Source organism: Phalacrocorax aristotelis, chromosome Z, assembly GCF_949628215.1.
Source record: "Phalacrocorax aristotelis chromosome Z, bGulAri2.1, whole genome shotgun sequence".
NCBI lineage: Eukaryota > Metazoa > Chordata > Aves > Suliformes > Phalacrocoracidae > Phalacrocorax > Phalacrocorax aristotelis.
Window position 1 is genome coordinate 14,002,863 of NC_134311.1, and position 16,238 is coordinate 14,019,100.

At 38.7% G+C, this 16,238-nt stretch overlaps 1 protein-coding gene across 2 annotated transcripts in view; it reads right to left on the bottom strand.

The window, feature by feature from the left end:
• LOC142050515 (transcription factor TFIIIB component B'' homolog) overlaps nucleotides 1-16,238 on the bottom strand; it is a 53,434-nt gene that overhangs the window by 35,210 nt on the left and 1,986 nt on the right. Inside the window, exons 2-12 of one of the 2 annotated variants that reach the window (XM_075079200.1) lie at nucleotides 10,495-11,047; nucleotides 9,735-9,838; nucleotides 8,656-8,715; nucleotides 8,134-8,277; nucleotides 7,117-7,250; nucleotides 6,047-6,141; nucleotides 5,391-5,445; nucleotides 4,545-4,688; nucleotides 2,547-2,831; nucleotides 2,038-2,212; nucleotides 872-1,031 (exon numbers count right to left, since the gene is read on the bottom strand). In XM_075079200.1, the coding sequence (XP_074935301.1) occupies nucleotides 872-1,031; nucleotides 2,038-2,212; nucleotides 2,547-2,831; nucleotides 4,545-4,688; nucleotides 5,391-5,445; nucleotides 6,047-6,141; nucleotides 7,117-7,250; nucleotides 8,134-8,277; nucleotides 8,656-8,715; nucleotides 9,735-9,838; nucleotides 10,495-11,047 (1,909 nt within the window). Of the gene's footprint in view, nucleotides 1-871; nucleotides 1,032-2,037; nucleotides 2,216-2,546; nucleotides 2,832-4,544; nucleotides 4,689-5,390; nucleotides 5,446-6,046; nucleotides 6,142-7,116; nucleotides 7,251-8,133; nucleotides 8,278-8,655; nucleotides 8,716-9,734; nucleotides 9,839-10,494; nucleotides 11,048-16,238 lie in introns of both variants that reach the window. The other variant, XM_075079199.1, reaches the window with a different exon arrangement.

Below are 16,238 nucleotides of genomic sequence, written 5' to 3' on the forward strand. Positions count from 1 at the left end.
TATATGAGGAGAAAGGTAAGATTAGGACTCTTCAGCTTGAAAACAATATTGTTGGAGAGAGAAAAAAGTGGCATTATAAAGAATAACTTGAATAAGATTAACAGGAACATAACAATGGAAGTACAGTGCATATTAAACTGCCAGGCATCAGGCTTAAAACAACCCAAAGAATACTCTTTTTCATTAAGTGAATAATTAAAGGAATTAACTCTCAGCTGTAGTATACAATTCACGACAAAGGTAAAGATAGATGCAAAAAAAGCAGCTAGACAAACTTATGAGTAAATGATGCATCAAGGACTTCAAAAGAATCCAGGCACAATCTCAGGAAGTTTCTAAACTGCTGGATCTGATTAGAACATACCCAATGAAAGATAATTCAATCTCAGTTCAGTTTCTTATACCTTTCCTGAAATACCTCATGGCAGCCAGTACCAGCGGACAAGACTTCACACAGGTTTCCATTCTGAGGCAGCATGAACAACCCAGTGCTCATCCTGATCAAATCAGTTTCTAACATTGCACTAGTAAGCGTAAGCCAGCAAAATCTTGCACCAAGTTTTTACTATTGACATTGTACTGCTTCACTCCCAAATAATTAAACTGTTCAGGTGTTTTAATTGTCTATGAAGTAAGCCAGGCATGCACACTTTACTCTCTGAATAAATTTGGTATAACATAGAACCCATTAAAGCCAGCCAAATTGATAGTATTTATATTTTGGTAATGTTCTCAGGGTTGTTGCCTTTTTTCCACTTAGTGGTAAAAACATCACAAAAACCACCAAAAATGGCTCAGATTTACAAAACCACTCTTAATGGTAAAGAGGAAGATATTAAAAAGTAAGAATTACGTTAAAAAGTAATAATACCTTTGTTCCTCTGGTTTCTTCAGATTGTCTTTTATTGCTTCTAATGTTTGAAACAAGTAACTCTGAAATCTGGCTTTCCTGTGATGTATCATCTCTAATATCTAGGGTTCTCAGTTTAGTAGGTTCCTTTTCTAGTATAACATCATTGGTATGTTCAAAGCTGAAATCAATAAAAGCACACAAAGACATCAGTATATTTCAATTAAAAAAGATATTATTGTTTACAGCAGACCAAGTTGCACAGAAAAATTATGCAATTTTGACATTAGATAACTGTATGTATTTCAGAGAACAAGTTTTAGTAGTATTTGCAGGATATGAGCTTTAAAACAACTTTTGTACCTTAGCAATGGTATTACAATAAGATGGTAATATTCCATCTGAATATTCCAGACAAGACAGTTTTTTAAAAGACTTTACTAATATAAACACTGTATGCAGAAGCTTTTTTTCCCCCTGATCTTCTGTAACAATCTATCTTGAGTTCAATCAAATGTTTTTCCTTCATATGCTTCCAATGAGGTATTAAAGCATATAAAAGTTCTGGGAATCTGTATGAAATAACAAACAATTACAATACAGCTAAATACAATAACACACAAAATTCTGAAGTAGCACTATCAGTTTCATAACGACTTTTTATATTTGCCACTTTCTTGTATAACAAGTTTAATAAAACATTCACTGTCTTTCTAATAAAATGCCCAAAATTGAAACCAAAACCTTGCCTCCCACCTAGGTTCTGCATAAATGAAGTCCAAGCAACTTTCCTTTCCCACAAGAACCATCTTACTAAAAACAGATAGAAATTCCAAGTATATAGCAACACTAATTAGCAACATCACCAAGCAGTGCTTTCAGAGAAATATTAAGAGTTAGCATAAGCCAATAACGTTCCTGAACACCCTAAAAAAAAAAAGCGAAAGAAGTTTTGGACAGGATTTTCATATTAATGTAAATTAACTTTGCAAGGGTAGCCCATCAGGGCAGAGAATATATTGAAAGTGTAAATTAAAAACAGCGTACTAAAATCCAGGACAGTCCACAAACAAAAAACCTGCCCATTCTGTGCCAGTTAACATGATGGTAAGCATGAATATATAAAACCAATATTAAAACTTTAAAATATTTTTTATTTTGCCTAAGCCTTCCATTGTAAACATCACCTGCATGAGCTGACATCCTTTTCTCTCTCCGTTACACATTCTGCTGATAAACAAGACTCTGATCTCTCTTCCTCTGTAACTGCACTCTCATATTGTTTTTCTTCAATAACTCTATCCAGTTCTTCTCTACAGGTACTATGACCATCGCTGTTTGCATCACACACCATTTGTTTTTCTGCTAATGAAAAAGAATTAAATCAATTTGGACATTCTGGGCAACATCTTAGAATTCCAATTCTCACATCCTAGCTACAGCGAAGCAAAAGTTTGTTTAAACCAAAATCCCAGCAGAAAATACCCAAGTATTGAGATTCAAGAGAACTGTTCTCAGCAGAAGTAAAATGTTTAGACTTAGTATGAAAAGCTGTTTTGAAAGGCTTTGTTCTGCAACCTCCCAAGGCAGATCAGTGATATAAATCAAAACCCAAGCTCTCATTTTTAAGTTTGCAATGTCTTTATATAAAAAATTTATATCTGAACATTTGAAAGTGAGCATCTTTGTCTCTTACTTTTCTTAGAGGATTTATCATCTTCAGCAATTTTTGAATGGACAGCCATTTCTTCTGGAAGATTCTCCACTTCCTGTTCAAGATCATCTTTTCTCCTCTTCTTTCTCTTCTTTTTTGCTAATGCTGGCTCTATTGCAAGCTGTTCTTCTGCCTGTTCAGAAACGCCCAAGGATTCCTCATTTTCCTTCTCAGCCGTCACAGCATCTGCTTCTGTTTCTGTATCAGAAATTCTGGCTTCCTGAAGATCATCTTGATCACTAGCAGCTTCTGTGTTGGCAGCTTTTGCTATTGAGACAATATGGTTCCTGGTTAATAGACTGGTGGAGTATTAGGAACCATAAATCGCAAAGATATTTCCACCAGCAACATCTTTTGAATTCATACCTCACTGCCAGTATATTGCCAGGCATATGAGCAGGCCCATGAGAAGTCAGTCACTGACTAAACAGAAAAGCAGATTAACTTCAACACTAAATGCAAAACGCATTCTGTACATGGGTCAACACTTCACCAAGGTAAAGTCAATATAGGAGGAAAAGCCAATTTAGTAAATGAGTTTTTACTAAAATATTATATTATAAATAAAAATATATAAATTATAAAAATATATCACTGATATATTTTTACATATAGGAACAAGAGTTCCTTTTTTAACAGGTTACACAGTCACTTTTGGATCCTGGAAAAACAGACATTGCTATTCCTGTAAAGAATTATCACATCTCTGCAGAAAGAGGTTATGATGGTTAGAGAAAGTATGCCATGAAAAAGTAATTTTGATCAATAGATGTACTGCAGTTAATCATTCTTATTTACATAAGAAAGCTGAACTATTATCTAGCTAAAAATTCACAAGTTCTCTTCTGGGTTTAATGAGTTTCTAAAATTCTTTTGCCTCCCCTTTTCACAGGGCATTTTGTCTTGATTTTGTATTTATGCAGAACATCAACCACCAAGAACCTTTCTTTCCCTGTCCTTTTTGTTGTTCTCATACAAACTTGTTCCCCTGCTGTTAAGAAATCCACAATGCAAGAGAAATAGAAAAGCATACTCACACTGCTTTACACATAAAGTACCATTAAAGTCTACGAACAGAATTTCGATATGCAGCTGTACGTCCTAATAGGTAGGACATCTCACTTAATCAAATCAGAAATCAAGGGTATAAAAAAGCAGAAACTATGTCAATTTTAAGAATGAAATAGCTATGCTGCTTCCTAGCTAGTATTCCCTTTAAAAAGGTTGCTCACTTGTTCGTTCCACAATACCACTTAGAAGAAAATGGGTTCTTGTGGAGCAAACAAGTGAACAACCCAACAGAATTACCTAGGAATTTATGAAATGGTGTCAATATAGCTGTTTTTATTTTAAGCACATCTATTAACAGTCCTTTCACAGGTACTGAGGTAATAAGAAACTATATAGTGATCAACAGTAATTAAACATAAGCTTTATCCTTTATTTTGAACAGACCAGAAAACTAAAACAATTTTTACAAGACTCCTTGAAAAGAATCGCATACTTCAGACGTAACGAGTCAAACTACAACTAAAGAAACAGAACCCTTAAAAGAAAAGGGTTTAAAATGTAAGAAAAATGTAATTTAGAAGTCACGGAAGACCTTGTCAAAAATACGGTTTTAGCCCAAGGACTGTAGAGAAGTGGATTTGTTAGCAACTCATGGAGATTCTTATCAACTGTTAAATTAAATATCCTGTTTAGAATATCAGTGCTTCAGACTGTGGAACAGTGCTAATCTCTGTGTGGTCTCACATTCCTGCCCAGAGAAAAGTGACCTCAGGAAACTGGCTGCTACCAACTATTACCATCCTGCACATCAGTAAACTACATCTGAAAAAGCTACACTATAAAGCCAGGATCATCTTGCCCTGTCCAGAACATGGAAGAAAAGGAATACCTACATGGTCTTTTCCTCCGCTAGCCACTCATTACTGACCACTGCTCTGTAATGGTATATGAAGCATTCTTTTGAAGTACCTTTTGGCTTCTTCCGAGGCCTTGATGGCTTCTTTTCCTTTTGCTTCTGGCTTTTAATAGTTTTTTGCTTCCTCTTTTCCTCATCTGCTAAGACCTTCTCAAGCAACTGGGCAAAGAATTCAAAATCAAAGGGCCGCTTCTCTTCTATCAGATTACAGCAAAGAAATAGAAAATGTTTCAAAGTTGATAATTTTTTCAAGTTTCTGCTTTGTAAAATAATCAGTAGTACATGTTATGATAATAAAAAGCAAAGGCTATAAAAATTTAAAGAGATAATTGTTTTTTGAAAATACTTTCTGCACCACTTGAACTGGGACTAGAGTTGACATTATAGTAGAGTTGGATTACAGTAGCTTGGTTTTAAAAAACAAATAGTAAAAAGGTTACAGTACTTACTAGTTTAGAAAAATTAAGAAGTGACAAATACATGAATAGTACCATAGTATCAAATAACATATTAAGATGCTGTTCTAGGACTTACGTAGCTCATTCAAATAACACGCAAAGCCTTTAAGGATTCTCAAAGCAATTTACAATAAGTAACTGTGCCAGAAATTCCCATGAATCAGAATAATCTTCAACTGAATATGTAGGAAAATTTATATTAATCTCATTTATCAGATATATGGTAAAGCCAGAAATTAAACCTAATGATCTTTACTGTGTACCATGCTTGTTGTAAAAACCTAAGTTTTTACTTAGAAACCCCGGTTTCTGAACTCACCTATGAGCAAAACCTTTTTCTCATAATTAATTCAAGCAAGGAAAAGCACAAAAATTGCCATGAAAAAAGATGACTACCATTTAATGATTCATTGTAGGGTGAGGTACATTTACTTTACTTACTGAAAGCTTTGTCTATCCTCCATCCATTAGCTTTTTCCTCACGTTTGAACTTGTTCTAAAAGCAAAGGTATATTTGTCTTTTTTAGTAAGAACAAAATGCAACAGTATATTGTACAAAATGGCAGATCAAGATCAACATTCTCCAATGCAACAAAATTTTCCACCAACTAAAGTTGTTAAAACTTAGAAGCACACTCACAGAACACAAGTTTGTAATTAATTTTAAAATATAAAATGTCACCAATAAATATCACCAGTCATAATTTTTTATTATTTTCAACATCTTTGTCAGTACTTCCAATCTAAGCAGGGCTTGAAATACTGATTTTCCCAGCTGGGTACCATGAAAGAGGCAACACAGAAGACCCCCACCAAATATCTAGTTATGCTTAGCAGTATTCTTCAGTTAAAATAAAATTGAGATAAACTGTGCCTAGATACGCTATATTTACTAGATATGTTGATAGGAATTCAACACAGCATATTAATGTTTCAGATACTTACTACCTCTTGGAAACAGGTATTAAAAAAAGCATTGCTACAGAGCCAGTTAGCATCAAAATTATCAATACTAATAGAGGAAGCATAGGAATAGCAAATGAGAAACAGAAAAGTGAAAACACACATTTAATTGCTTTAAGTGCTTTCATTTTTACCTTAATTTCTGCTCTGGCTCTATGAGGAAACAGCCGTCCAATCAAGGAGAAGTCTGTTCCTACCATACTGATAGCTAAAAAGAACATGTCTGTTTCTGGACGGGAAAAGAGATACACACACTTCAGTATTTAGTTAATCATCCTTCTTGCTATCTAAAATAAAAACACCTTTCAAGCTTAAAGCTATCTATCTCATTGCATTAAGATTATCTACTGTGGCTGCAGGTTTGGCTGGGCCAGAACATATGTGTTATTTTACCTAAGTACCTCTAATAACATTTGCTGAATGAACTGTCTAATCTACTATAAAACTGCAGAATGTAGAATACGTTTTGTAAAACTAGTAAATCACAGCTAACCCACTCCAAATTGCCAATGTTCATTTTTATTATGAACACAACCACAAACAGAAATCAGAAAAAAGCGTGTGTAAAAATACCATCTCCATTATTATTTGTTAACAGAAAAAGAGTGCGTTCCAGAAGCAGCATAGTGAATTCTGAAGCTAATTTTCCATCTATGATTGTAAAAAACACTTCCAATTGTAAAAAGTCTTGCACAACATTGTCTGCCTAGAGATAATGATCTATTCACAGTAGGTGTAATAAAAAAACCCCAACCCACTCACTCATAAAAACACAGCTGTCCACGTGCACCGAAATACAGCCCACACAGAGATGCCTTATAGAATTTATTCCTGCCCATGCTGGAAGAATCAAGCAAAGAAGCTGTTAAGAAGTGCTAACATTTCCATATAGAGCTCAAATATCCGGACAGTATAATCCAAAACTACACTTTTGATAAGGCAGACAGCATCTACATGTTCATGACAGAAAACATTCACAGGTAGCCTGCATATCATAAGGCACTGGATTTTTTAAACATGCCAATTTTCACAGTAAATATCAGACCTCTGCTGTTCTAAGAGCTTGAAGGTTAAGACTACATCACACATTAGTAGATCCCTTTACTCCATTGGAAATAAAAATTGTTGAGTACAAAACAGAGATGGGAAACTAAGATTCTTCTGCAGACTCAAACCTTGAAACAAACAAACAAAAAATACTCACCTTTATTTGACCATGGTTTTGTGTAAAAACTTTTCCTGAAGCTGGAATATGTAGTTGTAGAGCCACGCTCAAAGATGGGATCATTTTCTTCTACAACACATGGACCTTTTGTTCTTAGAACTTCTACAGTTAAACTGGAAAAGCAAACACACAAAGATACTCATCTGGAAGTATTGCTAACAAGACACATAGTAAATGTTTATAAGCCAGCCATTCAGATTTTTCCTGACATAAATCAGAGTTTGTACCATAATCAGGTGTAATAACTATATTAACATGTATTTTAATAGAGACACACAGCAAGAAATCATTAACCTACTCAACCTGTGCAAGTAAATTTGCTTTTCCCTTTCTAGAAGTTATAGTACAGACAGAAATAAATATCTTAAAAAAAAAAATTGTCTTTTTAACATTCTAGAAAATTATTTTGCAAAACCACAAGAGCCTCTCCATATCCTTTTAAAGTACTTTCAAATTCCTTTACCAGGACTGCTCTAGCCTTACCTTGGCCTAAGTCTCAGGCTAATAATACATTTGGGGAACTTAATAATTTGGTAATCTAATACTTTAAAAAGTAATCTTCTAAGCAAAGTTACTGAAAACACTGACAGCTGAATAAAGCAGCAATATGCAAGATGCAAAGCTGGAGCAGATCATACTGACAACTGAGTAACAGTAAACAGACAGATGCAACAGTGAGAAACAAAGTTAAATAGAAGAAATTTCGAAGTTTGACAAATATTCAGCATTCATTCACTGTAATGAAATATGACATCCTCCTCTCTATCTCCTTCTCCAAAAAGCTTTCTCACAGAAAAAGTTTGCCACTACTGAGATGCAGATAACTGCTGCTCGTATTTTGCCACATATTTGCACTGTTCTCTAAGTTAGGATAGCTCAACTCTCAACACATAAATACACTCATGTTTCTCCCTGTCTGACGTAACTGTTCTCTATTCACAAACCAACCAGCAGTGTAATATATATAGTTATTGAGTCAGGTACAGAATTTGTTACCTTTCTTCATCCAGAATAATTGAACCATCTTCTGCTACTTTCACACGAGGGACTAGGAGTGGACCGTCCAGACTCTCCTCCCCATTCTCTGCTTCTTCCTCCTCCTCTTCTGCTTCATGATCAGGAGTGCTTTTCTCTTCCTGCCTACAATTTTAAGAGACCAAGCAAAAAATATTACTTTTGTTAGTTTCTTGAGTTCCTGCTCTGTATGCCAGATGTTCAACAATTTAATGAACCACACAGCAATGCAACCCACCAGCAAGTTAGTCAACATCTGAACTCTGGAATCTGCTTTTCATTCTATTGTAAAACGGGCAAATCCAACACTGTAATATTGAAAGCAAAATGCTCTTTAACCACCCTCCCTTCCCAAATTACAATTTGGCTACAAATAAGGGCTGTGACACTGAAACAGTAAAAATAAAAACATACCTACAGTGCTAGTATTACCATAGAAACATGGGTTTTTTTCCAACATCAGAAAACTTTTTGACTATAAGTACTTCCATCACCAAGACTTACTCTTTCATTTGACCCAGTGCAGAATTTTTTTCTGTTCTCTTTTCTTCTGCCAGTGAAGACCTAGAATTTTATAAAAAGTTAGAGATGTTTGTATAGATACATTCATGCTTCATTCCACAAAACCTGCTTTTAGTGAATGATGGACAAAGAAACACAAAGCTTCTTTTCAATTCTTTGTATCACATCTAGATTTGAGCCTAACTGAACAACCACCACTGCTTAATGAATTTTGCCTTTTTTTCTTTAATACGCAAGGACAAAAGAAAAAAATTTCAAGCAGTAATTCATTGCAAGGCTACAGGGAATCTGAGAGCATCTGTTTCATTACCTACTGAAGGACTACTCAGTGCGAAAGAAAAAATATCCAGGGAAGTGATAAATAAAACACAGAAGCACACGACCATTAACAAGCAGGTGATAACAGTAACAGAAAACTCATCTGCTACTGAGAGGAAGAACAGTACTTGGGATAGCTGTACTGTTTATGTGATTGTTGTTGGTAGCTGCAGGAAAAGGCCCTGCTCTGTCCATGGTAGTCTGTGCAGCCAGCTGCATTAGTGTTCCCTGTGTATGTGCACCTCTGGGATGCTCAGTCAGCCTTGATGCTGGCAAAACCTGTAAAGGGAACAGCAGCAGCTGCATCCATCCAGCTGGAACAGAGAGACCTCGTGGGTATTGCTGTGCATTTTGCACTTCAGCATCTAGGAAGGAGAAATGCTTAGCTTTCTGTAGTCCACAGATGTGGCAGGCAGTCCTAACATCCCTAGCAGTGATAACTAACATTTAACAGCAGCAAGTTTAAAAAAGAAGAAAAATTCCTAGTATTGCATTTATACAGAGATAAATCAACACTAGGGACAGGTTTTTGTTTTTGTATTTCAACAAGCACACTAATCTCCATTCTCATTTCTGTATGAAGATTGAGTAGATGTGAAAACATCTAGAAGCTTTTGTTACCATTGCAACAATATTGCAACTGTGCTAAAACTCCACATTTAAGAATTCTCCTTTTCACAATTATTAAATTGGTAGAAAATGAAAAATTATTTAATCTAAGAGAGAACATGAGTCATACTTACTTCATAGGATTGTTTTCTGGCAGATAGTATATCAAGTCTCTCATGGTCATTTTAGAACGATCTGGTGGAGAACGTCCTTCAATTACTGGAGGCCTGTGTTTCAACTGTTTCCATATAAGAATTAAAAAAAACACAAACCCTTAAATTCACCCTGATAGTACTTTATATTTCACAAATGAATATTTTTCTTTGGTTATGGACTCACCATTCAGGGACTTTTGTTGTTCCCCTGCCCCAAACAACTGAAAGAAGTTTATCATAAAAGTATCCCTTTGTCAGAGAGGTTGCAACAGACCCTTAAGTGACTTACCCTCTCAGAGAAATTCAATACTTGGCACATAGTAAAAGTGAAAAGTTATTCAGAATTACAGAACCTGGTCAATGATTAAGTTGAAAAGATATGAGAAACTCCAAATCCCAAGATTCTTACAGCACACTTCCCCACTGTACTACCAACTGTGAAACTTTTTAAGTTGGAATGCAGACGATTACACAATAGCAGATCTTGTCAAAAAGGCTTATGGGTCTAATCAAATGAAAAGATATTCAATTTCTTGTGACATCTGTATTACAAGGGAACCCAGTGCTACTACTGCTTATAAACAGACTAAACACATACAGAGCTATGAGATACCACAGACTATTAGCAGCAAGCAGCTGACAATCACCAGAAAACAGTACTGCAAAAAGATAATGTATGTTAGATGAATCACATGTCTTTGCCCTTCACAGAGCAGCACTGCTCAACATAGAGGCCTACCATCCGCTCTTTCTTAAGCTCTTCCTTAAGCATTTCTCTTAACTTCCGAGCTTTGAGGATCCTTTCACGGTCAGAACATATTCGCTTCTCTTTTATGGGAACAGGTTTTGTAAGTAGCTTCTCTTCTGGTGTTCCTGATCTTTCCTGTGTTGGTCTCTCCTTGAGTGGGGAGGGTACATTCTTCTGCAAGGTATCATCATTTTTTTGAGCAGCTACACCTACAGTTTGCTCTTTGTTCACCGGTTTTTTTAGTGGGGAAAACTGTGGCACTTGTGGCACAGGCGTCTTCTTTTCAGGCAGCATGGGAGACTTTAAGGAGCTTTCAACATTACTCTCTTCTGATGGAGAGGAATCCTTCTGAAGTGAAGCACTGCTATCAGGAGCCTGTGATGCTCGCCTTTGTGGTTTTGATGCAGCACACTGAGCAGATGAAGGCCCAGCTCTGGGTTTGACAAGATTGGGCATGGTGGAGATCCGTTTTCTTCTCTGAGGAGGCATCTCTGCAGGCTTACTAGCTTCTCCAGCATCATTTGAGCTATCAGCCTTGTCATCGCTGGAAAATTTAAGAGAGTATTCTGAAATACTTCGCAGTGACACAAGATTTGTAACTCTTACTTTCAATATATGGTTACGTGCCAATTGGTATAAACACAGCTCCACAGAAAAAAACAGTAACATACAAGAAGCCATACTAGAACCAACCTGTAGCTGGTACTTCCTCATAAACTAATCCACTATAAGAACTGATAAATTATTTTCTAATATTAATTAATATTTATGTTATTGTTACAAGCTAGTTGACTAATCGTTGTGGTATAACCCTAGCTACCAACTAAGGACCACACAGCCACTCACTCATACCCCCACCCCAATAGGATGGGAGAGAGAATCAGAAAGGCAAAAGTAAGAAAACTTGTGGGTTGAGATAAGAACCATTTAAATAATAGTAATACTAACAACAATAAAAACAATAATAATGGAAGACGGGGCGGGGGGAGGGAGTGAGGCAACAGCTCACAGCTCACCACGCACGGATTGACAAGCCACCAGTCCCCGAGCTGAGATCACTGTCCCATGTCCCCTCCAGCCAACTCCCCCCAGTTTATATGCTGAGGATGACGCCATATGGTACAGAATATCCCTTTGGCCAGTTTGGGTCAGCTGCCTTGGCTGTGCCTCCTCCCCTTCCAGCTTCTTGTGCACCCAGCAGAGTATGGGAGGCTGGAAAAGTCCTCAACTACTGTAAGCACTACTTAGCAACAATTAAACCATTAGTGTGTTATCAACATTACTCTCACCCTAAATCTAGAACACAGCACTGTATCAGCTACTAGGGGTGAAAATTAACTCTACCCCAGACAAAACTGGGACAAATGTTAAACTCACATGTACCTTCCTGTAAGGGACCAGAGACTTGTCTCAACATTGTCGGCAGAATGGCTTGACTACCAAGGCTTCACCACGACAGCAACTGAGGAAGTTCTACCCAGCAGGAACATATATATCTGTATCTTGTTGTCTCGGAGCACATAGGCCCAGTCCTCTGCACATGCGCCTGGCCCCAGGGTCACCTTACAACATATGGGAGGGGGGCTAGGACCCCCTGGAACCCTCTGGAACCGTCAAGCACCCTCTAGTGACGATACTGCGCATGCGCCCCTCTGCCAAGTGGGAGATGTGGCCATGCAAACCGGCTCATTGACTACGCAGCGGGACAATGCTATAAAAGGCGGAACCAGCAGAGACCAGTTGGAACGTTCCCCCACCGGACTGAAGAGACACCGGACTGAAGAGACACCGGACTGACGGGATGCCGCAGATCCGTAGTGGTAATTATTGTAACTCTCTCCCTTTCTCTTTTTCCTTTTTTTCCCCTCTTTCTCTCCTTTTCTCTTGCGTACTTGTTGGCGGCCAAATAAAGTGACTTGGCACTTGACTCCATTTTGAGTCTTAATTCTGTTCCCGAGAATACAACAAACCTGGTCACGATAACACATCCAATTGAACATCACTCAGAAGTTAACCCAGCCACCCCTTGCCACCCAGAATTATCTGAGGTTGGTTAGAAAGCAAGGGGGCTCAACTTCTGCCAAACTGTGCAACCCAACAGTGGATCGTGACACTTCCCCACCCCTCACTTTTTAGGAAGGCTCTCTACTTTCAGGTGACAATACCGAACTTCATAATATAATAACACTTTATATAAAATAACCCACATATCATAGGTGACATATTAAAAATGTTTTAATAAAGCTATATTTAAGTGGAGGAAGAGGTCCCCATGGCTCAACCATGACCTCCTGGGTCTACTCAAATCCAAAAGGGAAGCATACGAGGCATGGAGAAGTGGACGATTATTCGCCGAGAGCTACAAGGGCATTGCCAGAGTGCGCAGAGATGCAGTTAGAAAAGCAAAAGCCCAACTCGAATTGAAACTGCCTGTAGACATGAAACATAACAAGAAAGGATTCTTCAGGTATGTCAAGCACAAGCAGAAACAGAAGGAAAAAATAGGCCCACTGCTAAATGGAAAAGGAGAGTTAATCACCAATGATGCTGAAAAGGCAGAGGTCCTCAACACTTTCTTCACCTCTGTCTTTACCAACACTGTTGGGTCCCAGGCTTTGGGAATGAAATTCCCGATTGATCCAAACACCAACCCACCATCAATGAAGGAAGAGTTAGTACATGAATTACTACAGGAGCTTGACCCCTACAAATCAATGGGCCCTGAGGCCATCCACCCAAGGGTGTTGACAGAGCTGGCTGATGTCCTTGTGAGGTCACTCTCCATGATCTTTGAGAAGTCATGGAGAATGGGGGATGTCCCAGAGGACTGGAGGAAGGCAAATGTTACCCCTATCTACAAGAAAGGCTCGAGGGAGGATCCGGGTAATTACTTGCACATCAGACTTACTTCAGTCCCTGGGAAAGTTATGGAACAAATCCTCCTGGGGACCATCACAAGTCAAATGAAGCACGTGATTGGGAAAAGCCAACATGGCTTCACTAAAGGCAGATCATGCTTGACTAACCTGGTGGCCTTCTATGACACAGTGACTTGCCTGGTTGACATGGGGCGGGCAGTGGACATTGTCTACCTGGACTTCTCCAAGGCCTTTAATACGGTCCCCCACAGTCTCCTCCTGGGGAAATTAACGCATTATGGCCTAGACAAGTGGTCTGTGCAGTGGGTGGGGAACTGGCTGACAGGCCACACCCAGAGGGTGGTGGTAAATAGCTCTTTCTCAAACTGGCAACCTGTCACAAGTGGGGCCCCCCAGGGATCCATACTGGGCCCAGTGTTATTCAATACCTTCATAAGCGATCTGGATAATGGGATCAAGTGTAGCCTGATGAAGTTTGCTGATGACACCGAGTTGAGCGGGGAAGTAGACACTCCAGAAGGGAGAGCTGCTCTGCAGGGAGAGCTGGATAGGCTGGAGGAGTGGGCCAGCAAGAACCTTATGAAGTTCAACAAGGACAAGTGTAAGGTCATGCACGTGGCAAAATATAATCCGGGAGTGCAGCACAGGCTGGGATCCACCTGGCTGGAGAGCAGCGCTGTGGGAAGGGACCTGGGGGTGCTGGTGGACAGAAAGCTCAACATGAGCTAACAGTGTGCTGCTGCGGCTGAGAAGGCCAACAGGATGCTGGGTTGCATCAAAAAGGGCATCACCAGCAGAGAGAAAGAAGTCATTATCCCGCTCTACTCAGTGCTTGTCAGGCCACACCTGGAGTACTGTGTACAGTTCTGGTCCCCGCTATACAAAAAGGATGTGGACAGGCTGGAAGGGGTCCAGAGAAGGGCCACCAAGATGATCAGAGGACTGGGAAGGCTGACATGTGAGGATAGGCTGGGAGAGCTGGGTTTGTTCAGCCTTGAGAAAAGGAGGCTCAGAGGGGATCTCCTCACCATGTACCAGTACTTAAGGGGCAGCTACAAAGAAGATGGAGGCTCCCTTTTTACAAGGAGTCCCATGGAGAGGACAAGGGGGAACAGACACAAGTTGCTCTTGGGGAGATTCCGATTGGACACCAGAGGGAAATTTTTCACAGTGAGGACAGTCACCATTGGAATAATCTCCCCAGGGAAGTGGTTGACTCGGCCACGTTGGACACCTTCAAGAGTTGTCTGGACAGGGTGCTGGGCCCTCTTGTCTAGACTGTGCTCTTCCTGGAAAGGCTGGAGTAGATGATCCCTGAGGTGCTTTCCAACCTGTGATTCTGTGAATTCTTACACTTCCTGAAAATACTACATAATACAGTTTGGACATAAAGTGCTGAGCCATAGCTTTTAATTCTAGATTGTGATGTAGATTATGGATGTAATAATTCTATTCCTAGAAAGGTTAGCATAGATGATCCCTGTGGTCCTTTCCAACCTGTGATTCTGTGATATGCATCAAGTATTTTTATTATTTTTCTTACAAACAATCCGAACACTCCTCTTACACGTTTGCAAGTAGATGATACTTAAACTGTGAATTGAAAAAAAACCCTCAGCAGCAAAACTGGCTGCTGTTATTCTACTGCTCACACTTAACACATCAAAAGTAGCCTTCTAGAGGCAACAACTTTTAGCTTCCCTGAAAAGCCGTCTATTTAAATATTTTTTCCATCCCTTACACAGAAATAATTATCAAAATACAAGCAAAATTGCCAACCATTATGATCTTCCTAAATATGCTGACTCCTCCAGTGTTTGGTTCCTTGGCTGTTGCTCACAGTAAGATTGCAGCAGAATTACAACTGAGTCATAAACAGTTTTTTTAATTTTGCATTGGAACTATGCCTTGTTTCTGTACATAAGGACAACCACACCCATGGTTTACTTAAGCATCTTCAAAAACAGTCAAAAGCAAATGCCTTTGAAGGACTATAAGAAAAGCACAAACATACAGTGAAACTTTTCCAAATCCTCTCTAACTACTCCCTGTGACTCAGGCAAATGCTGCAGATTACATTTTTGTATTTAACAGCCCCAGCAGACTTTTCTGAATCAATTTGTCCCACTCTGTGAGTTCATATACATTCTTAGCACAGAGAAAGTCCCTCAGCAAGGAGTTCAGCAGCCTTACTACATGGTGACTGTGTGTTTTGAATGATATCCTTCAAAGTTCCATTCAACATCCTCTGGGATTTGTACAGAAAGTGGAAAGTAATTCCTCGTTCATCTTCTCCATCCCACCTGTGTTTTGTGGAGTTTTTAATTAGAGTGACACACCAGATTTTGGAACAGTTAAATACAATTTCACAGAAACTGTGTTTAAAAAAAAAAACCAAAACCAAAACAACTTATGCTCAGAGAATTTTCACCTTCCTGGTAATCAGCAAAACCCACCCATTTAGAAAACAAAAGAAAGGAAAGTAACTGACACTATAGATACAGGTTTGAGCAGCTATGAAGGAATGCCTTAGGTTGGAAGAATAAATATGCAAGATATTTTCACATTTGTCTTTACTGTGGTTCTTGCAGACCACACAAACACATTGTGCTGTATGTCACCAATTTCCACACTCAGGAAATTAAATTCTGTGACTTCCCTCAAATCCATCCTTCCTGAATCTTCAGAGACACCCAGGCGGCCAATCTTTAAAATCCATCATCTAGAGAGACAGCTCTCCAAGAAGCTAATACTGCCTAGACTGCAATAAATCCCTAGGCCTGCTCTCTCCTGTTTGGTTGCTATATGCCTTCAAAAGCGACCAAAAACTTTTAAAAACCAGCTATTCAGAGGAAT